The 22,708-nt window shown below is 43.8% G+C and overlaps 2 protein-coding genes across 3 annotated transcripts in view; one reads left to right on the plus strand and one right to left on the minus strand.

Moving 5' to 3' along the window:
• LOC116948372 (Fanconi anemia group M protein) overlaps positions 1–22,708 on the minus strand; it is a 59,509-nt gene that overhangs the window by 34,577 nt on the left and 2,224 nt on the right. For both annotated transcript variants that reach the window (XM_032964980.2, XM_032964979.2), the window contains exons 3-4: positions 22,293–22,370; positions 21,333–21,491 (exon numbers count right to left, since the gene is read on the minus strand). In XM_032964980.2, the coding sequence (XP_032820871.2) occupies positions 21,333–21,491; positions 22,293–22,370 (237 nt within the window). The remainder of the gene's footprint in view (positions 1–21,332; positions 21,492–22,292; positions 22,371–22,708) is intronic.
• Positions 530–20,583, plus strand: LOC116948375 (heme-binding protein 1-like). The gene is made up of 7 exons (XM_076071480.1): positions 530–760; positions 941–1,002; positions 8,617–8,903; positions 12,318–12,409; positions 14,344–14,488; positions 15,466–15,649; positions 16,193–20,583. The coding sequence occupies exons 3-7, from the start codon at positions 8,624–8,626 to the stop codon at positions 16,362–16,364; spliced, it is 873 nt and encodes a 290-aa protein (XP_075927595.1). The 5' UTR covers positions 530–760; positions 941–1,002; positions 8,617–8,623; the 3' UTR covers positions 16,365–20,583.

The raw sequence follows: 22,708 nt of genomic DNA on the forward strand, positions 1-22,708 counted from the left end.
TGAGGCCAACATTCTCCAACCCAACACAGCCCATACCAGAGCATAACACAAGCCTCAGCGCATCCCATCCCAACATATTTGTTTGTTTAGTACGGAATTAGACTGATGGCCTTAATATAAGCTGTCTTGTGGTTGTTGTTGTTTGACTTGCATCCCACTGGGATTTTTGCACACAGCGTTAGTGTACGGTGCTTTTTCTGGAATATTATGCTGTTTTTTTCTGGATTTTCTGTTTGCACAGACACATAGTCACTTTAAGATGTTTTCTTGTTCATGTTTTTATTTTTTGTTTGTTGCGGTTGCACCCGATTTAAGAGCCGAATGGCTCACAGGGCTATACCAAATAAATGAAACTGAAAACTGAAACTGAAACATGGCTCAATAATGCACTTGGGTCCAGTCTGACAGTCCAATAGATCTCAACACAGCCTACTATAGCCAAACCAAACACGGTAAAAAAAAAAACATCCAGGACGAATGCAACCTAACACAGCCCAACACATCACGAGTGTGGCCCACCACAGCCCAGTGCGACAACCAAACCCAACAGAGAGAGCCCAGCTCAACACACTCTAACTTGGCCCATCCTAACACAGCCCCGGCCCAGCCCCTCATCACTCCGCCTCCCCGTTTCTCAGAACTCCGCCTCCACCGCGGGGTGTCCTCTGCGCGCTTGCGCGAGCTCGCACGTCAACAGGCGAGAAACAGTCGCCAGCCAGCCCAGAGAGAGAGAGCGCGACACCGGGAGGGTAGACCGCACGTACGAACACGCTCGCCCGCTCGCGCAACTACTAAACACGTTTCGAATGTACCATTGTAATAAATAAACAACTAAAAAATACTTTTGTTTCATATATATAAAGATACCGACAGAGATTTGCGTGTGCTCACGTGTTCACCTGAGCTGTCATCCCCCACCTGTCTGTCCATCGTCTGCCAGTCGCCGCCGCAACCGCCAATCCTTCTCCTGCGCTTGCCCAAGTATCCACGACTACGCAGCCAGTACGGTATTCACACGTGGTACTCACATGAATGTTACTCAGACCCGGACACGTCAATCCCTGCTGGGACCCATTGACCGTATAGAGCGTTTCATTTGTGCACCTGTTCTGGCATCGCTCTGTACCGTATCCACAGGGTGCCCAGCATTGAGAACTGCCGAGTTGGCACGCCGGGCGCACTGCATTGCCTAGGCCCTTGTGTGTGAGTGCCAGAGTTGGCACCCTCTCTCTTTTCTCTGAAAAGCGTCCAAAGTTTGCATTCTCGCCACTTTGTTAACAGTGTCTAAACACCCACGCCACATTCACTGTAAGCGCCGCTACAGTAGGTGTCAACGCACTTGATTGTACTCGGTGGTGTCCTCTATTCTGTTCTACGTGCGTGCATGATTTTACGTGTTATGTACAATGAGTCCACGTGGTCTAGTAATGCCGGCATTTGAAAACCCGTGATAGCAAACTCTGTACAAGTATTCTAGTGTAGACTCTGCAGTACCTCCATGCTATCTACTTGCTGTCCTGAAACATGCTCCCAAAAGCAGGTCTTTGGCTTAAGCGCCCTGAATTCCATCCGACACCGTTCCTCCCCCTACCTTGTAACAATCACATCGCCAAACCGCGGTTCTTGAGCCATAATAGGGAAGGCGAGTTGTGGTTGTTTTCCCGATGACTTTCAGAAACAGCGATTTTCATAGACAACACCAACACCAGATACAGCTTCATGCCATGCCCAGAATGCCGAAAGCATTTAAATCCCCACAGGGCATTCAATCAAGGTAATATCGCAAGACGTGTTCGCCAGCAACTGAATAGCTGCGTTAGCACGCTCTGTACTCCACTCCACACTCGACAGCCCCGTTCTTAGAAATTCCGGTCCTCGCGAGCCACCCACCCCCGTCCCTACCCCCCCTAAACGCTCACTGCTCTCTATTGGCCTAATTTTAGAGTTTATTTGATTTATATTCTTAGCTCTTTCGGTAAAGTCACGTTGAAGGGAAACAATAAAATAATAAATTATATATAAAACAATAAAAATTCTCACGACGTTTCGACCATAACACAAACGGTCGTCACACACATGATGAAAAATATGGGTACCACAGCATTGCGTTTACTACATCTCAAGCATTTGCACACATTTCAGGCAGAGTGTAATAAGTATGCTTTAGATCCTGCTTTTGATCCTGATTTTCATTCAGTGGGGCCTATGCACTGTTTACAGTATTTAAAATGTAAACATGTACATTTCAAGCACCCAAATTGCGTTGACTAAGTCTCAAGAGATTAAATGTCCACGTTAGCATGCTGCTGTGTAGTTTGCAGTTCTGCATTATCTACAGCACATAAATAGCCATTTGAGAGTCTCCTGTAGTGCATGGCTACTGTGCCCAATTAAATTACATAATACATCGTATATTTAACGCAAATACATGACCCTCTAGGCATCACTTCCTGCGCACCTGCGGGGGGGGGGGGGCATGCTGACGACATCACGCCACCTATTTAAGGCCTAAGATGGGAATAGATGTTTACAATTTTGGTTATTACCAAATAATGCCATTTGCAACTACCAGCGAAATGACGTACCCAATTGTTAAATGGCGTGGATCGTTCTCCAGCATACCGGCGTGCTGAAGCAATGATTAAATTGCCGCATTTGTTCACGTGACAACTTTGTTTATAAATCTTTCGGGTGACGGAGGGTGCATGACACATACAATTGCTGCTATATATAATCCCAATGAGTAATTTGCGGTGTAATTTTCTAATAAATCCTGATGCTGGGAAAAAAACACAATGGCAAACTCTTGCAACTAACATCACGGGGGATCTTCATCGTCTACTATGTGAAACAGACGGTGCAGAGTATTATCCTGGCTATTATATCGGAGTAATAAACAAGGCGCCCACTATATTCGAACGATGAACCTCTGCAACAAGCGGCAAATGCGCTACCACGTCACCACCCGACGATTGATGAAAACACCTGTGAGGGTGGTGGAGGAGTACCTGCAGCAGTACGGAGGAGATTTTTTTAATCGCCATTCTAAAATAACATTTAGGTTCAACAGCTGTTAGAATTAGTCCAGCTCAGACCGCTCAAATTGTAAGCCCCTTCTCCCTGCCCGTCTCAAAATGTTTTGATGGCATGAATCGTAGGGACCGGAATAATTCACCCCACCGCCTGCCCCTCCACCACTCTCATCAGCAATTTCATGGATCGTCACGATTCAGGGTCACAATTCAGGGTCACAATTCAGGGTCACGATTAGGTTCAAAAACATTGGAGTGAATACAGAAGCTTCTAGTAGTTTCCAGTCACATAAAACCATTATAACAAACACAACTGGAAAAACGTCACTTCTTACATACGTTATTTGAAGTGTCCTATTGTTTACGAATGAATATTCATTTTTAAATATGCAAAAGGTTGTTTTGTGGTTGCAAAGATCAAAGAACCCCTGCTTTAGCTTAACGTTGCATTGTATTATTCCCCCCACTTTCATCCTCCCAACTGCTTTTCTAAATTCAATCATTTATGTTTTGTTCTATTAACTATTGAAATATATCACCTGAAAACACCCCTTGAGACTGCACATCTTGCTTGCAGGGGTGTCCATGGCATCATTCGACACGTACAAACATTTTAATCCACCAAGAACAAGACTTTGAGATTCATTAAATATCACAGCAGCCACTTGGTGGATCACAATGTTGTTCATTGTCCACAATAATAGTAATGATGAAAAACATTTTTATATTAATTGCCATTGATAATTATGGTAATGATGATGATGAACAGTGCATGGATCGTACTATTGGTCACATTTATACTCCACGGCAGAGCAGTGACACGGGAGTTGGACCACTGCACAATGCACCCAATGGACCTGAGTTTGATTCCTGGCCACGGCTAACATCAATGGCGAGTGATATATCAGCTTGTCCTGGTTACCCACCCACTCTGTTCCCCCCCACCCCTTTACCAAGCCTCATTAACCAGCGTTGTTAAGTATTGTGGATTAAACAAGCCCCATGACCGACACGACATGGGGAGGCCCTCAGCGAGCAGTGGGTTGAGAAAGGCGATCTGAATGATAAAATGTTATCGCACAGTGGGGTACATCTGCATGGGGTGATGCAACAATACAGTTTTAACACCACCTCTACAGGAGCCTGTGTCCTGTCTAGTAAACGCTCTCTCAGATTTAGAGGCTGTAAAAACCAAACTGGAACAAAGGGTGAAAAGTGCAGAAAGAAGCATGGGGAGATGAATGCATGAAATGATAATAGCTCATGATGCTGACCCCTCCCTGTGATATCGGCTGGCAGCTGCAGCCAACTGCCACTAACAGCCACCCTTACGCGAGGGACAACTGCAAGATGAGAGGCGACAGTGTGTGTGCGCGTGTGTGGTATGCAGGGCATATGTACATGTACAGCCCTTTGTCAATCCACTGCTAGATGAGGTCCTTCCATGTTGTGCGGGACTTAGGGATTATTTGACCATACTTCACCATGCTCGTCAGAAGTGCGAGTTCAAGGCATGGAGCGTAGACGTGCCAGTGTAGAACAGTACAACAATGGATTTGTATTAACTGCCCTCTGCTTTTCGACTTCGCAGCCCTGCAGTCCGTAGCCATGCATGGCAATTGTCCATTAAAGCACTATCCAGGCTCAATCCTGCCCAGGGCACATACATTTCCACATGTGTTTTGGAGCTTGCACGCCGATAACCATTTTGTGACCCACTCATATTCATAATAATGATGATTATGATGATCAAGAGAAAAGTGTCATCGTGGCAATGATGTCGATAACGTTGATAATGATGACGACAGTGATCGGAGATTGGCAGTCTTTGATACGTGGTTTAAAAAAAAAAAACATGGCAACAGCTTGGGGTGGAATTCATCCAGTCCATCGAGCAGTGGATAGACCATAGCCGATGCCCCATATTGGATAAAAAAATCGATGCCTCTGGCTCGGTCCATACCCAGAACCATTCTCAGTGTACCAATGACTACAATGCGGCCGTTATAGCCTTAGTGCATCTCTCTAATATTAATCGAATGCCGGACTTCCTCACGGGGCTAATTTTGGATGTGAGTGGGAAATAATCGTGGAGTTTCCATCTGCCACCCATCATCGGCGGGAGAGCGTGTTTTTTTGCAAAATGCACTCATATGCGCGACGGTGGCAGAAGCAATAGTTGTATGGCCTCTCTCACTGCAGCGGTGTCTCAGAGATTTCATCAGAGATTTAATCAGCGACCGCAACACTGGCTGCAGCCAAATCACACGTAATGTGCCCGATCTTGTCGGATCCAAGCAGCTGAGCAGGGTTGAGCCTGGATAGTCCTTGGATGGGTAACCACCATGTAGAGTACAAACAGCTATGCTCTGTCTTCAGGTGTCTAAGCCAGAGTGGTGAAATGCTTTCAAATATCCTCCAAGAGCTGCATGGCATGGAGAGGCCCTCATATAGCATGGATTTAAAAAGGGCTCGACATGACCACATACAGAACGGGCTCTATTGTCTGCTCTAGGAGGAAGGTGCCAAAGCCTGTGAAGATGCCACCACATGTAATGTAACTTAACTCCCATCTGCAACCCTTACTCCACGGGCCAGATAATGTATAGGTTCCACTTGTGGTGAATTGTGCGATAGCTTACTCATGAGTAAATCTTATCGTGTTATTCAATTTCATTTTGCACAAATGTAAAATGGGAGTAACATTTTTTGTTGTTTCATTTTTTTCAGGGGGGGGAGGGTGAGCGGTGGCAGAGTGAAGTATTTCCAAACATCCCCCATGACAGATGTAGCCTGGGGAGACCTTGATCCAGCAGTTGACTGACAATGCCTGATGTTGACAGATTGCGTGATTAATCTGTGCATCATAAAATGTTGTTAAGTGCTTAATTGACATTTAGATTTTTGTTGTTATTGTTTGTCCATGGTGGGAATGTTGCTGTTTTTTTCATGTCTAAGACACAATGTGATTCAGGCTAAGAAGCCACAGGAATTAAGGTCACATGGTATGAATAAGAAAGAAGAATGTTAAATTACTCTGCTGCCAAAGCGCATTACACTCGCAAAGTCTAACCCGACCTACTAACTATGAATATCTCTGCACCGAGTGGCACGGTAGATTTAGGACTAGTAATTAATTCGAGGAAACGTTCTAAAAAGCTATGGACAAAATACTCTCACCAATGTGTTTTTTGAGGTTATACAGTGTCGTCCAGCACGATGTCCGGACCTTTTGCACCACACGATGTGAGCTTCTGAATGCTGAACGGCACACATCCCGGAAAGCTGCACAGCACAATCGTGAAAATCCACGTAGCAGTAGCAAGACTATCCATTGAAAGACAAAGCGCACAACCACCAGTTGCATTAAGATCCACTAAAAAGTGCAGAGGCTCGTTTTCGCTGGCGTGATAGTGATTGAAAATGCCGAGCTAACCCCCTCATCCCCAAAACATTGAGCGCTTTACCACAACCAGCATTCTATTACAGGGGTAAAAGTGAAATCAGGCAACTGTTTACCTACACCACTGCTGGCAGAAGGGGCTTCACAAAAGGGAACTCTAAAGTTCCTCTTTAGATGGTGTTTTGGCATAACCTACGACACTGGCCAGACGTCTTGGAAGAGGTCGGAATACCCACACTTTACCCCACCACACGCGGTCTGCCGATCGACTTTGGTTATACCACATATGCTGCTGGATGGACAGAGGTAAGAGGGAGGGGATTATTTAAGAAACTTGCCCCCCCATTGTTTCAACAGTGGACCGGAAGATTGAGTCGAACTGGCGACCTCTAGATTGCAAGTCCAGTGTGATAACCATTACAACCACGGCAGCATCCCTCGCAGAGGAGCAGGTACAAAACCTCACGAAGGCACATGCAACAGCGGAGGACATTACAGTTGACAGGAAAAACAAAAGTGGTGTAAAGTAGAGGGTACACCTAAAAGGGGGCTGCTGTTGGTGTTATTTGTTTAATCCAAGGTTTCCTGACCAAATCCCCAACACACTTCTGCAATTCGCCGGCTATTTATGGCAACGAGCTAACTTGCGCACGGTACTGGCTGCTGTTTTTCTGTTTCCAATGTACGTTGATGACTTACCGGCATCCGTGATAATATGAGCACAGCATCAACACAGCCCAGGTCAGGTCCACCAAGATCGAGGACCCAATGAGACTGCTCGGGCATTCAGAATACAATTCTCATTCGCGAAGAGCTTAATTATTATTCTGCTAAAAGATTTTAAGGGAAACAAATAATAACAATAAATGCACATGTAGTATTTCAACAATTAAAATGGGAGAGCCTCTCAATCCTCATGAAAACAGTTATGCAGTAGAAAAATGTAAGAATTATACTGATTCATACATGAATAGGGTTATCCAACCCTGCACAGTTAAAATATGCTTACTGCACTGCCCTTGGAAAAAAAACACTCAATCAGGCTCCTGGAATCTTATCCTGATAAGATGAATCCAATGGCCTACAGAAGCGGATAAAACAGATCTACTTATGAGCTCCATTCAAGTGACCTCTGTTCAACACAGTTGAGTGAAGTACTTTCTCATCTGCCCTGCTACAGAGAGTAATGTTAAGTAAAAGTGATATAAAATCTCAGAGCTGGAATTTTGCCATATTACCTGATCCTTTGTTTGCACAGTTATTAGTGACTGGTTTAAGACCATCAACTCACGACTTGAAAACCCGGTAGAATCATGGGCGACTGCCCGCTTTAAAACCGATAATATTAGCGGTGAGTTACCAGGCCAATTCACCGTGCAGCCCCGTTAAAAGCAACTTGAAAAGTGTTGTCCTCCAATCAGGGTGCAATAGGATTGCTGTGCATTTGTACAACATTCTGTTTTTCTGATATATAAGCCACAATTTGCAGCCATGAACAAACCACTCCTGTTGATGGGATTTGTAATAATGAGCTTTATAATTAAAGGGGAAACTTGCCGCCACTTGTGGCCAACAAAGGGATGTTTTTTTCTCACTGTTGTGCAACACACAAAACATGTTACCTGCTGCCAATGTAGCCCAATGTTCTCAGGCCTTGAAGTCAGTGCAGTGCATTGCAAGAATCCGTACATCTGAGGTTTCTACGACCCCATAATGAACAATCAAAATCAAGCCACTGTGGGTGTGGCGGATGTCTGAAAGCACTTGTTGATCATAACAAAGAGATACCCACACATTTTTTTATATATATGATGACATTTTTGAGTCAACATTAAATAAACAATCTGAAAGCTGAGCTTGTGGGAAAGTGTTACGCCTACTTCAAGAATTTGTTTAGAAGCCGTGTGAAAAAATATATTCTGCGGGGTATTCACTGACACCATACTCAACACGTTTGTCAATGACACTGCAAGCCTTAAAAGGAAAACTATATAATAGTTGACATTTTGGGTAATGACCCTTCTTCAAAGTCCATAAATCGCTATGCCAAAATTTCCAAATAAATTACCCGTGTTGTGACATGAGGTCGATATCACCAATGGAATACTTTTAGAAAAAAACACAACAAAGAAACACGCGTGTGGAGCTGCCAATGGCAAACGACGCCACTCCCCTTCACAGGATTGACATGGAGCAGGACAGCTGTCGTTTCGGTGGTGGCAGCGGTATGGTGGGAGGCCAGGCCCGGGCCATGCCAGGCCAGCCCCACGCAGGGCAACTGCTCATCACGATGGATGACCTGGACACAATGTCGGAGGAGACCAAGGAAGGCTCGAACTGCACGAGCGGCGAAGGTGTGGACAACGCGAGCGGACTGATGGACAACAGAAGCAATGAAGCCATGGAGGAGCGGCTTTTCAACTACTGGGAGGACATCGCTCGTACCCATCAGGTGGTGGTGCCCAGAGGTTGGAGTACCCACCCAGGACAAAACAATGACGGCGATGATGCACTCGGGCAGGGTCCTTCACCTATGCTTTCCGACGAGCCACATAATACAACTAGCGTATGCCGGCGGACCACAAGATGGCATATTTTACGTGTATGAACGTTAAGACGTTTCTGACTATTTTCTTCAGGTTTCTCATATCTTTCTTGTCCATCTCACTCTCTTATCCCCATCACATTTCTCACTTTCATGTGACTTATCTGAATCTTCTTCTTTGGTTCCTTTCACCTGAAGAAGGCCACTTGTGTTGTGACCGAAACGTCGTGAGAATTTTATTGTGTAAAGTTATTTTATTAATTTATTATTTTATTCTCATTCTACGTGACTTTGCCGAAAGAACCAAAGAAGATGAATCCTTGCAGTCACGAAAGCTTTAAATCGAAATTGATCTGAATCTCTTAACTTCTAAGCAGGCCATATCTCTCAACAGGCCCTATCTCTCAGTAGGACACTCCAAGAGCCTTTTCTGTTCACACCTCATCACCATTTCTTCGTTTCTTAGATCCCCACAGCTGTGGGACCCAGTCATTTCCCAAGGTCCACCATTAAAATGTTCGCATTAATCATGTCGTGGTGTGGTGGTTGTTGGCTTTGAGCACGTGGGCTATCGTCCAATTTAAAAATAGAAAAATAGAGGCCATGCGATAGTAGTGGGAAAATTTGTTTATTATCTACTGTAACACCACCATCATGGACGTTGATTTTTTTAAGCAATGCAACTAACTTTGCCGCCTTTACATCTTTAAGCAAACACACAACTGCATTGTAATTGCATGCACTGAAGAATAGAAGAAATAGATTCTTGGCAGTGGCTAAGAGCAACAGAGAAGTGATATATGAACAGGTTCTGGGTCCCCTCTCTTAATAATCCTGCACTGGACCAGTGTGGAAAAGTATAGTCGAACAACCCCTACTTCTGATCCAGCAGTGGATTGACAAACTAATTTCATGTAAAATGAATACATGCGCTCTACCTAAATAAAAGCCTTGATTCAAGTGTGCATTTCCGCAGCTGTAAAATAACCATTGGCAGACCTCCATCAGATGGACGCTGTTTGGATGCCACTAGATGATGATGATGGTGGTGGCGGATGTGGTAGCGTGTGGTTCATAATTTTTTTTCCAAAACTGCTTTACTTTAGAACTCCTTTCCATAACCAATTATCACAGATTCCCGTAACCTTGCTAAACTTATAAAAGATGTTCATTCTTTTTGTTATATCACAAATACATGCTGTTTCTGGCTTTGAGACTCCCTTCTATCACCTACTCTCCCAAGTTCTTAACACCTTGCTCAATTCAAGAAACGTGTTATCTGTTGGACTGCAATCATCTCACTGCCAGTCCAATCCGTGTCATATGCCATTCGCACCTCTGATTATGACAGTTGGCTACGTATGGTGCGAAAGAAGTTCAAAATACATACATACATGGGTTTTGGCCTGTGCTCATTAATTGTGATTTATAAAATACAATTGGAATATTTTTCCGAGCGCACCCGCCAAATTCATGTCAACCATTTGCCCACACAGGCCTACATGCAAAGAGCCTCATTCCTTCTTCTTATTTTTGATCACAATGCTGATATGATGCAACGGTTAGAACCGATTGAGTCACTTGAGCTGCCTATTAGTGGAGGCTTTTTTGCCAGCAGTGGTGTGAGCAAGCAATTGCAGGGTTACACCTTTACCTTTTACCCATTTGTTCTCAGCTAACTGCTCATTAGGGAGTGCGCAGACACATCTGAGTGTGCTATGCTAGGACTTACATAACTGCTCTCCACATACACATAGCTGGCAGCTCTTGGACATTACAATGGTGCCCCAAGAGCCGGTGGCATGGCATTCCAAGTCACGCTTCACGAGCAATCCACGCTGCGAGTGGTCCCGATTAAATATGCTGCTGGCAGCTGCAGCGCCATAACAAAGCAGAGCGCATAGGTAAAAAATAAAATAAAGTTAATCAAATCACGACGTTTTAGAAACAACACAGCACTACAGCAAATTACTTCTTGCTGTGACTATCCCACCTGATGACGGAGGCTTGTGTGGCTTCCGAAACGTCGTGATTTGATTAACTTTATTTTATTTCATCTTCTTGGTTCTTTCGGTAAAGTCACGTAGAATGAGAATAAAACAATAAAACAAAATAAGACAATAAAATTCTCACGACGTTTCGGCTACAACGACAGTTCTGTTCCTTCACCTGAAGAAGGATACTTGTGTTGTGGCCAAAACGTCGTGAGAATTTTATTGTCTTATTTTGTTTTATTGTTTTATTCTCATTCTACGTGACTTTACCAAAAGAACCAAGAGTATGGATCATTGCAGTCAAGAAAACTTCAAATCTAGAATTAAAGCAGAGCGCTGTCCAAAACACCATTTGTTTTGTGCTAATAGACAGCAGCACGTAAACAAAATTGGCAACAACAAAAAAACGCTCACGAGTATTTTCTGTCACTTTGCGTTTCTCTTACGGAAAGCTTGAGCATGCGATTGTTGAGTAATATAAAATAAATTTAACAAATTTGCTGAGCATAGGCCCGAAGGCCCACAATTACAAGCAGTCAGCAACAAACAGCCACCATCCAAGTTGTAACAGATAAATGTTAAATCTTGACAAAGCTTTCGTGACTGCAGGAATTCATATTCCTTGGGTCTTTCGGTAAAGCCACATAGATAGAAAAGATAATCAAAATAATAACAATATCACGACGTTTCGATCGCAACACAAGCAATCGTCTTCAGGTGTTATCATTTTGATAATTTTTTTCTATATACGTGGCTTTACCGAAAGACCCAAAGAAGATAAATGTTAACACTTTTCTTAAATTTTGCAAGGTTATAAGACCTTGGGGAAGATGACAATTGCATGGGTGTGAATCTATGTGTGTATATGCCAGACGTGGTGCTGGCTACACACTGCTGCCTTGTGTGCCATGCCGTTATCATAGGTACTTGCAAACAGTCTGTGAAAGACTCCATGGGGGGTGATTGTCATTGTTTAGTTTTTGTATATAAACTATATATTTAAAGTATGATTCCCGATCACGGATAACATCATTGGTCAGTGATATATGAACCGGTCTTGGGCTTCAACGAGGCCGACTCAGCAAGGTGCAGTGTGTAAACATCCGCACCGGAGAGTCAAAGGCAGGTGGGCATTGTGTTAGCCACACCAAACCATTGTGTGGCATGCTGGTCTTAATTGGTGCTCGCAAACAGCATTTGCCCTACCAGTCTGTTAGAGGCTACCCAGGGGGACCTTCATATTTTTTGGGCACTTACAAATTAAAAAGACACACGATTCTGTGCCACCCTAAAAACACCGCCTTCACAAATTGCCCACAAATTCCCTTCTTGTACCGTTTCAGAAATGGCACAGCCTATTCAGCAGATGTCGATGAACAATCACCCAGAAACCCGGGAACTGAATCCTTACACAGTCATCCAGAGGAACGAGACGGTAAGCAATCGTGTTGTTGCGATGCAGAAAAATAACGCGAGCCAAGGGGCACTCGGGAGGAGGCAGCCGATACGAATACCCACATTGAAGTGCTAAGCCAACAAAACTAAAATAATGGGAACAAAAATCTGGGCTTCCTTCCAAAACACAAGCAGGTTGTCAGCCAGAGTGTTTGATGGTCTCAGCCCAGTCACCAAAGGTTGTGGGCAACAAAACCATTCCTTTAAACGCTTTTTTCACGTAATTAAAACAATTGCATCACTTGCGAGGTTTGCCAGTAAATTTGCCTTTGGTGCACCACCCATTCGACTGATGACGCTAAGAACATTGAGGTCTGGAAATCGTCTAAAAAGGGTCCTTGAAGGACAGAGCAATAGGCTATGATACAACTGCTAGTTGAATCCACAGCAGGTGAAGTGGATAGCACAACAAATAACATCGCCAGGAATTAAGAATGTTTTGGCAAGTTAAACTGTTATTTGACCCATGTGTGAACTTGTAAATGCTAAAGCAATGTAGGAGGGCTACTGCCCAAATGCTAGCTTGTTGCAAGAGCAAATGGGCACTCATTGGACTCTTAACCACAACGCTACAATATTTATTAGGAGCCAAACGTTGCCTACAAAAAGCTCACCACATTCGTCAATCACAGGTTTTTTTTGTTATTTGTGGTTGTATGCCACGGCCAATACAGCATCACCATTTAATATTTTACACCATCACTACAGAAAGGGGGGCCCTTTACTAAATGTGAGTTACCCATTTGAGAGTGATCTTTCATCTGTGGGCCCCAATGCACGTGCACCAACAAGACTTTTGTTTTGTTGGCTGTTGTCTTTCCCATAATGTTATTACAACTGTGCTCTATACATCATTTCACAAGAGGATATATTTATTCAGAACCCAGGCAGAGCATCATTCCCATTTGTTAGAGAATGACCTGCAGAATAAGACCTCAGAACTGCTTCTGAGTGCCATTCAAGTGATATGTGTCCATATGATAAGGGATTTACTTCCCACACCTCCAATTAGCATGATTGGATATGTACGGTGTGAAAGAAATTCAACATAGATACATGCCCTTTATGTTTTTCTGGAAGATTTAACAGTTTTTTTCCTGGATGCTTCTGTTGCGCGTCGTCACTTTAAGATGTTCTTTGTTCATGTTTTGTTTGTTGTGTTGTGGTGTCACCCGAGTCAAGAGCCTCATGGCTCACAGGGCTATACCTAATCAATGAAACTGAAAACTGAAATGTTACAGAGAAACATGTTCATCATGTTATAGGCAAACTAATATTTATAAGAGAAGTGGCATTTAGCCAAATGAAAGGAAAACCCACAAATTAATGATAGTAGTTTTCGTTTTTTTTGTATAATCGGTCATTGGGGACTACGCTGAGACCATCAACTCACTACACTTTAGAACCTGGTTTAATCATGGCCTCTGGAAGCCAGATTTAAATCCACAATTTTTTGCGGTGCCAGCCAAGTCCTCTGGCGCTTGAGGCAGCCAACCACTTAAGAAACCGATTTAATTAGAGGCAGAGCCTAATAAAAAAATCACCGCGCACGGACTAAGATCCAACAAAAAATGTATGCAATAAAGTTTTGAAAACAATGGTATGTATTTTTGAGAAATACACATATACCCAACAGAAAAATTAACAGGCACACTTTGGGGATTTTGAAAGAACGGAATTTAAGTTCAAAATAATGTTATGTGCCTGTAGCTACATTTAAGTAGCTTCCAAACACAGGTGGCTGAAACCCAGATATCGGAATCCAGGATCTCAGTGTTACAGACTCACAATGTTCAGACCGCCAGAATTACCCAGCCACCTCAGCTACACCGTTGTTAATCTTACCCAGGATTTCAGAGCACAGCCATAATCCTGTTGTGTTGGCGGGGTGTGCGGGGTGGGGGGGGCATGCAGGGGGACAGTCGCATGCCGGTGGAGGAGCGCGAGTACCCGGCAGGCTGGTGGGCATGCGTGACAACCAAAGAGGACACCTACGAGCAGAGTATCTGCTACGCGTTCATGAAGATCATGAGATACATCTGCAGGGACAATTCCACCGGTAAGCACTTAGTTTAAAAGTACGGTAAGTCCTCACTTAGCGCGTGTTCACGCAGCGCATTTTCACGAAAACGTGGTTCTTCTATTTGGAAGCACTATTCGTACAATGCGGAACGCGCCCGTTATTACACGGTTTGCGAGCAGTTGACGACGAAGTACTTTCTTGAGCTGCACAAATGAGCAGTATGATATAGTACACGGCCTACCCTCATCTCAGTTCTTTGTCCCGCTATGGGATGACTGCAGGCTTATTTTATAGTGCAAATCTGATTAAAATGTGTATTGTTTCCATTTATTTATTAGCTGTAATGTATATACAGCAATTCCTTTGCGAAAATGCTTCACATTTTCGCAAAACGAGTTAAACAAGGAATTAGTGATTTTTCTAAACATACCTTCATTTTAATAAATGTACTTTCTTTTAAGTAGATTCATGTTTGTGCATTTTTTTATCGATTGCTTCTGCAATACGTGTTTTCTATTATTACATTTCTATTTGCTTAACAGCTGTACTTTATTTAACGTGATTACTTTTAGCATTTTGGTGACCCACATAATTCTTGCAAATGATCCACGTATCCTGTAACCTAAGACCTCACCTGGTTAAAACGAATACATTTGAACTTTGAGATATTTTGTGTGTTTACAATGCATGCACGGAACTGACTGCAATAACATTAAGTGGCAAATGCTATGAGGCGGGCCATGGGAACATGTTACCGAATGTCTTCTCATAGGCCCCCGAGGATCATATGACCACTTGTCACCAGGCACAGACGGCAGCTTTTTTCCATCGTGCAGACTCCAGCTGTGCCAGAACATCTCTACGTGTTTTATTACTCGCTAAATTTAAACCGTCACACATATTTAATATGCCCAAAGCGCAGATTACCTGGAGTGCTGGGGATGCGTTCATGATCAAGACCACACTTCCTAGACATCAAGTATATATCTACGTGTCCCCGTTGCGTGTGCAAGGCTCATACCTGGGCATGACAATCCCGATCGTTACTACGGTGCAAGTGGACGAGGCAACGGGCACTCTGTTCCACCATGTGGTGGTAGGGTACCGCCTGCCCGTGCACCTTCAGGGCGAGCCACCCACGCCCTTCGACCCTACTGTCTCTATTGAGGAGCGCCCGGCCATGCGAGTCTACACCCGGTAACATCCCACTACCATCACCGCCACCACACTCATCACCACTGTGGCCAACCTCATGGGCCAGTCCGCAGGGGATAAGCGGTACCAATTGGCTGGCTTCTGAAAATGTATATTTCTAATTGGCTATCCTCTATAAATAGTTCTATAGGTAAAATATAGTGAAACAGCCCCCATGACTGACACATCATGGAAAGTCCTTTATCCAACAACAGATTAACAGCATATTCTTGGTTCTTTCGGTAAAGTCACGTCGAAGGGAAACAAATAATAAAAATATAAAACAATAAGAAATGTTCTTGCTGTGGTTTTAACACCCGATGATGATTGCTTGTGTTGCAGTCGAAACGTCGTGATAATTTTATTGTTTAATATTTTTATTATTTTATTGTTTCCCTTCTACGTGACTTTACCGAAAGAACCAAGAATATGAATCCCTGCAGTCACGGAAGCTTTAAATCAAAAGATTAACAGCAGTTAAAGTTTTTTTATTTACTCAAGCAGCGTTCGTTTTCCCCCCCACCCCTCCTATCCTGCCCGCCGCAGTGAGTTCAGCGGTGCCACCAACGAGACTACGATCATGCGTCAAGTGAATGAGCTGACACAGATCCTGGGCCCCTCCGAGCTCTACAACACTGAGACCCACTTCATCGCTGCCTACAACAACCCGGCCGCAGCCAACCGCCGCAACGAAATCTGGTTCATTCGGAGAATCTAGCTGGCACGGCCGCTATAACATGCCACAGAGTGGTGGCGCAATCCGAAGATGAGAGGGGGCACACGACCCACAGTAAACTTTACCATGTTAATTAGTCTTCTTTAAAAGGCAGGTCCCACAGTTGAGCTATCAGTTTTGCGCTAACAAATCAATCTAAATAGAGAACTTATTCACCTCCAACTGCTTTGTCCACATTTGAGCAAGAATTTGCGCAACAAGGACTTATTTGCCATCGCTAAAGGTCTGACCTAGCCAACTTGCGTACAGCCCCACCCATTTTCTGTTTAGCCCCCCCACTGCACCAACACCCACGTCAGGATTGTCACAACCAAGCATTGTTTGCAAATGTGCATGTGATGAAGGATGTCACTATAAAATTTCGCTGAGCGAATCACTTTAATTCAGTTTGTTCTACTTTAAGCAATTGGTTGTGCAATTGTTACAGAAATGTCCACATATAAGCGATTCATCGCTCAGATGTGGACCCACTCTAAAGACAACAACCAAAACCACTGAGCCCTCTACAGTGAGGGAAAAAAGTATTTGATCCCCTGCTGAATTTTTGAAAGTTTACCCACTGACAAAGAAATGATCAGTCTATAATTTTAATGGTAGGTTTATTTGAACAGTGAGAGACAGAATAACAACAAGAAAATCCAGAAAACGCATGTCAAAAATGTTATAAATTGATTTGCATTTTAATGAGGGAAATAAGTATTTGACCCCTCTGCAAAACATGACTTAGTACTTGGTGGCAAAACCCTTGTTGGCAATCACAGAGGTCAGACGTTTTTTGTAGTTGGCCACCAGGTTTGCACACATCTCAGGAGGGATTTTGTCCCACTCCTCTTTGCAGATCTTCTCCAAGTCATTAAGGTTTCGAGGCTGACGTTTGGCAACTCGAACCTTCAGCTCCCTCCAAAGATTTTCAATGGGATGAAGGTCTGGAGACTGGCTAGGCCACTCCAGGACCTTAATGTGCTTCTTCTTGAGCCACTCTTTTGTTGCCTTGGCCGTGTGTTTTGGGTCATTGTCATGCTGGAATACCCACCCACGACCCATTTTCAATGCCCTGGCTGAGGGAAGGAGGTTCTCACCCAAGATTTGACGGTCCATGGCCCCATCCATCGTCCCTTTGATGCGGTGAAGTTATCCTGTCCCCTTAGCAGAAAAACACCCCCAAAGCATAATGTTTCCACCTCCATCTTTGACAGTGGGGGATGGTGTTCTTGGGGTCATAGACAGCATTCCTCTTCCTCCAAACACGGCGAGTTTAGTTGATGCCAAAGAGCTCCATTTTGGTCTCATCTGACCACAACACTTTTTACCCATTTACCCATTTACCCAGTTGTCCTCTGAATCATTCAGATGTTCATTGGCAAACTTCAGACGGGCATGTATATGTGCATTTCGATTTGAAGCTTTCGTGACTGCAAGGATTCATCTTCTTTGGTTCTTTCGGTAAAGTCACGTAGAATTGTGGCCGAAACGTCGTGAGAATTTTATTGTGTTATTTTATTATTTTATTCTCATTCTACGTGACTTTACCGAAAGAACCAAAGAAGATATATGTGCATTCTTGAGCAGGGGGACCTTGCGGGCACTTCAGGATTTCAGTCCTTCACGGCGTAGTGTGTTACCAATTGTTTTCTTGGTGACTATGGTCCCAGCTGCATTGAGATCATTGACAAGATCCTCCCGTGTAATTCTGGGCTGATTCCTCACCGTTCTCATGATCATTGCAACTCCACGAGCTGAGATCTTGCATGGAGCCCCAGGCAGAGGGAGATTGACAGTTCTTTTGTGTTTCTTCCATTTGCGAATAATCGCACCAACTGTTGTCACCTTCTCACCAAGCTACTTGGCAATGGTCTTGTAGCCCATTCCAGCCTTGTGTAGGTCTACAATCTTGTCCCTGACATCCTTGGAGAGCTCTTTGGTCCGTCTTGGCCATGGTGGAGAGTTTGGAATCTGATTGATTGCTTCCGTGGACAGGTGTCTTTTATACAGGTTACGAGCTGAGATTAGGAGCACACTCTTAAAGGGAGTGCTCCGAATCTCAGCTCGTTACCTGTATAAAAGACACCTGGGAGCCAGAAATCTGATTGAGAGGGGGTCAAATACTTATTTCCCTCATTAAAATGCAAATCAATTCATAACATTTTTGACATGCATTTTTCTGGATTTTGTTGTTGTTATTCTGTCTCTCACTGTTCAAATTAACCTATCATTAAAATTAAAGACTGATCATTTATTTGTCAGTGGGCAAACGTACAAATATCAGCAGGGGATCAAATAATTTTTTCTCTCACTGTATATCCATGTTGCTACTGCACTTGCACATGTCTGTAGATTTTATGGAAACCAGCCACTTATTTCTCAGTCTCAGACTACGGGTTTTTTTAGTTCCATATTTTTTAGGTCAGTGGTTTTATAAGTGACAAACAAAACCCAAACAAAACCTGTGAATGAGGTAATGATGTTTCCGAGGTGGTTGCAGCTGCAGCAATCTCTTATGCACAAGATGACAGAGGGGCATTAGTCTCGATTCAATGAGACCCTCATTTGCAGTAGCCTATTTCAAATACGATAGTTTAAGAGTGTTTCTGACATTAGATGGCATTATTACTAACAGTTGCTAACAAATTGTATTCGCAGGGATTATTGTCATTCAGAACTGTTCGAGTCAGTGACCCGGAAAACATATCTGCAACTGGCACACCACATTTATCATACCTCGCTATAGCTGTGGCTACTAGTCACATGCCATCTACTCCAGTCACTCTACTAACGACCAAGAAAATATTAAAGTGAGAAATTAAGCCCTGCATAGTCTGCATTTGATGGCGAAGCAACAACGAATTGTAAAGTCATTGCAGTGCTCTCCGGAACGCAACACATTCCGGATCTAAGCCATGTGGACAAATTGGTCTAAAACCATGTCACTGGATCGCAGGTTAAAGTTTTCAGGGCACAAGGTGAGAAGTCTTGTGGGCCCCTCAGATTGTAAACTTCAATTTCAGAAGCAGTTTTCATTTCATACATTCGTAGCTCTTAGCCAGTCCTGTACCAAAAAACTCCATCTCAAACGCATAGTGTTTCAATGGGAATAACATGAGTTATGCTATGTTTAAAAGTCTATTCCAATACATGCTAGTGTGGTGATTCTGCATCAAATTTGTTCATAAGCTGTGCATTATGTAAGAGACCTACATAGTTTAAAGTTTTAAAACGTGACATGACATTTGTAACCATAAGGAGGGCACAACCTCTTAATCCTTTGCTTTTTTCTACTTTTATTTAACAGTTTTGATCTGTGAGGCCTGTTCTAAGGCATGATGAATGTAGTTTGCAGGGTGGGTTGTTTGTTTGGCTGTTTAAATGTTCAGCTTTGGCAGCGAATGTAAGAAAAAAATTACATATAAAAAGCTTTATACACCTAGCATCATCTGGCGGAGTAAAATATATTTTTAACAAACCAACAACCACAACAGGAAAACAAAAATTGTACACACAAGGCGAAGGGCACTTTTCATGGGTACATTCTGTAGCGGAAACAAGTCTGAAGCTGTGTCTATCACTTAATGCATTTTCGAGAAGAACAAGTGGTTTTAGAGGAAGCAAGTGAGAATTACGTTTCTGAGAGCTCAGAGACAACATTAGTATGTGGCTGTAAAAGGGGTCTTGCAGTCAAAATACTCTTGTCAAGCACATTGTCTGCTGCTGAGATAAAAGTGCTTTGTGTCGTCTTTGTGAATGTATGTAAAACAAGAGCGTGTGAGATTTTACCGCTCAAATCGGGAACTAGCACAAATGTCGTCCACTATGGTAGTGAATAAAAACAGCACCACAGGCACAGAATTAGTGCCTTGAATCCGTCATCGGGGCACCCGGCTTTGTATCTCTGCGAGTTGAATGTGCAGCAGCTATGGGTACCCCATCTGTCACGATGTCAGGACAATAAAACTGACAGTAGCTTGAGTTTTCAAACTAGGTATACGACTCACATGACACATACACGAGATCCGGTTTAAGGCATGTGGACATCACCAGACGCGTCTCCACATCAGATGCTTCTACCTAGCGTCGCCATCACACTGGGCATCTTGTAGTTCCCTGGCTCTCGATTGCTTTGCTTGGCCAGTATGCGTACGTTTGATGTATTTAAATGTGATCATCCGACTGCGAGATAAATAAATGTACGTACACGTGAACGAAATGCAGTGTCTTAATTCTATGTCTCACGAGTACGTTTTTCTGTAGGACATCATTGTGCCCGAAAGGGGGAAAGAAGAGTTAGGATGTGTGTGAAAAATACGAGGATCTGTCTGGATTTGTTTGCAAAATGTGGTTGCCAGAAACCTCACCCGCACCCATAAACGAAACCACATGCCTTCAGTGCACTGATCCTTCCACTGGATCCCAACTCCAATCTTGAATCCATTTCAAGATCGCACTCAACATCTTCAGGAGCCCCCTGCCCATCTCTCCCCACTCAACTCACTCTACTCCCATCGACGTACTCTCCCGTCCAGAAAATTCAAGGGGGAAGGCTTCTACTAGTGAGCTATATAAAGTAATTTGGCCTATCTTTTACGTTGGCCACAGGTCATGGAAGAGGTGGGAATACATACACACTAAATGAAACAATTATTAATAGGTAGAGTAAACGATTAGTTATATAATCAGAAAGCCTGGCTTTAGCGAGGACCATTACAAACCATACCTCACCGAGCAGATGCTAGAGCAGTGTTCTTCACTAATTTACAGAGGGGGGCCACTTTCAACAATAAGACATCAGCGTGAAGGCTGCACACATTTGCAACCACTGAGTTTGACAGCATGATGGGATGTATTATCGGGGGCCGCACGTCAGAGGCCGCACCAAAGGCCACCAGGGGCTGCCAGTGGCCCGCGGGCCTTGCAATGAAGAACACTGTATTAGAGGGACGATCGTGGGAGCTGTACCTTGAGATACTGCACCCTGATGGCTGACAGCTCCTCGTCCAGCTCGACCACGATCTTCTCGACGACGCGTTCGTGCGAGTAGGGCAGGATGTCGGGGGAGTCCTCAGAGCGCAGCTCCACACGTGAGATCAAGAGGTTGTTTAGAACCTGCTGAACAGACTGCGGCACCGCAAAGAGATAACGGCGGAATTGGATGGTTGGAATACGAGTGGCACACATTTACAAGCCAATATTCACAAATAAAACTAAATTAACACGCTGTGTTAATAAAAAACAAAGGAAAATTGACACTAATCCTGCTACTAGTTGTTAATCCGGACACAGGAAAGTATAAACGAACCTCATCATGCAATAAGCCGTTTTTTTTTTGTAAGTTTCAGCAGTGCACCGCTTGTTAACCAACAACACTGCTGGGGTATCCTGGGTTATCGGCAAGAACTGACCATTACCAGCAGACAATCAATTCACAGCATTCATCATCACCATCGTAATCAGTCCCTTTAACCAGGGTCGTGGGGGCGCCAGTGACGCACTTGGCAACCCAACCGATTTAAGCAGTAAGCTGCCAATTGTTAAACCGTTTTACTGCAAATAGATTTTAAAAGCAAAAAATACTAGTTATTTTATTGATGTTATGAAGAAGTAGAATTAGCTTTGCCAAAGTAGCATGTGGTAAAATGTTTTTTTAGAATCAGTGAGCTGCCAAGTATGTAATGATGCTTTAGTAATCAACACCTTCCACCTATTGCAGTCATTTGCGATCTGCACAACATCCATCATCAATTTCCCTGGCCAAAACACGGCGTTCATCATCCAGCTGCTCCACGGCCCGACCTCTCTGTCCTGGTACCCTTCAACCGGGACCTGTAGGATGGCGTTAGAAAGTCCCTCTGGTGTTCAAGTGAGAGCAGAACCAACAGTCGACAAAAGCATGTGTCCCAGTGGGGTGGGGAGGCTCACCTGCCGATCATTGCCAGGCGTCGCGCTCAGAGCAAGGACGCGGAACTGGCGTGAGTAACCAACGAGCTGCTTCACCACCTGCCATGGACACCGAGTACAGCGCACGTGTGTTAACGAGCCAGCAGAGTCGGGAAATCTAGGGTAATCCTAACGTTTATTTTAAGATAGCGAAAGGCAGTTTTACAACAGTACTATTTGGATTCATGTAGCAACTAGCATGCAGAAGGTACAGTCTTTTTGGCAATCCACTGCTGAATGAGGAACTCCCTACGCTGTACTGCGTCATGCAGGTTAAACGACCATACTTCACCATGATGATCAATATGAGTTTCTGAAGACGAACAGCATGTTAGGGGCATTGTAAATGACATCGGATTTTGGTCTGCTGAAAACATAGCTCAACAGCATCCTACAAT

This window comes from Petromyzon marinus, chromosome 33 (assembly GCF_048934315.1).
Source record: "Petromyzon marinus isolate PM22_M1 ecotype Great Lakes invasive population chromosome 33, UKy_Petmar_22M1.pri1.0, whole genome shotgun sequence".
NCBI lineage: Eukaryota > Metazoa > Chordata > Hyperoartia > Petromyzontiformes > Petromyzontidae > Petromyzon > Petromyzon marinus.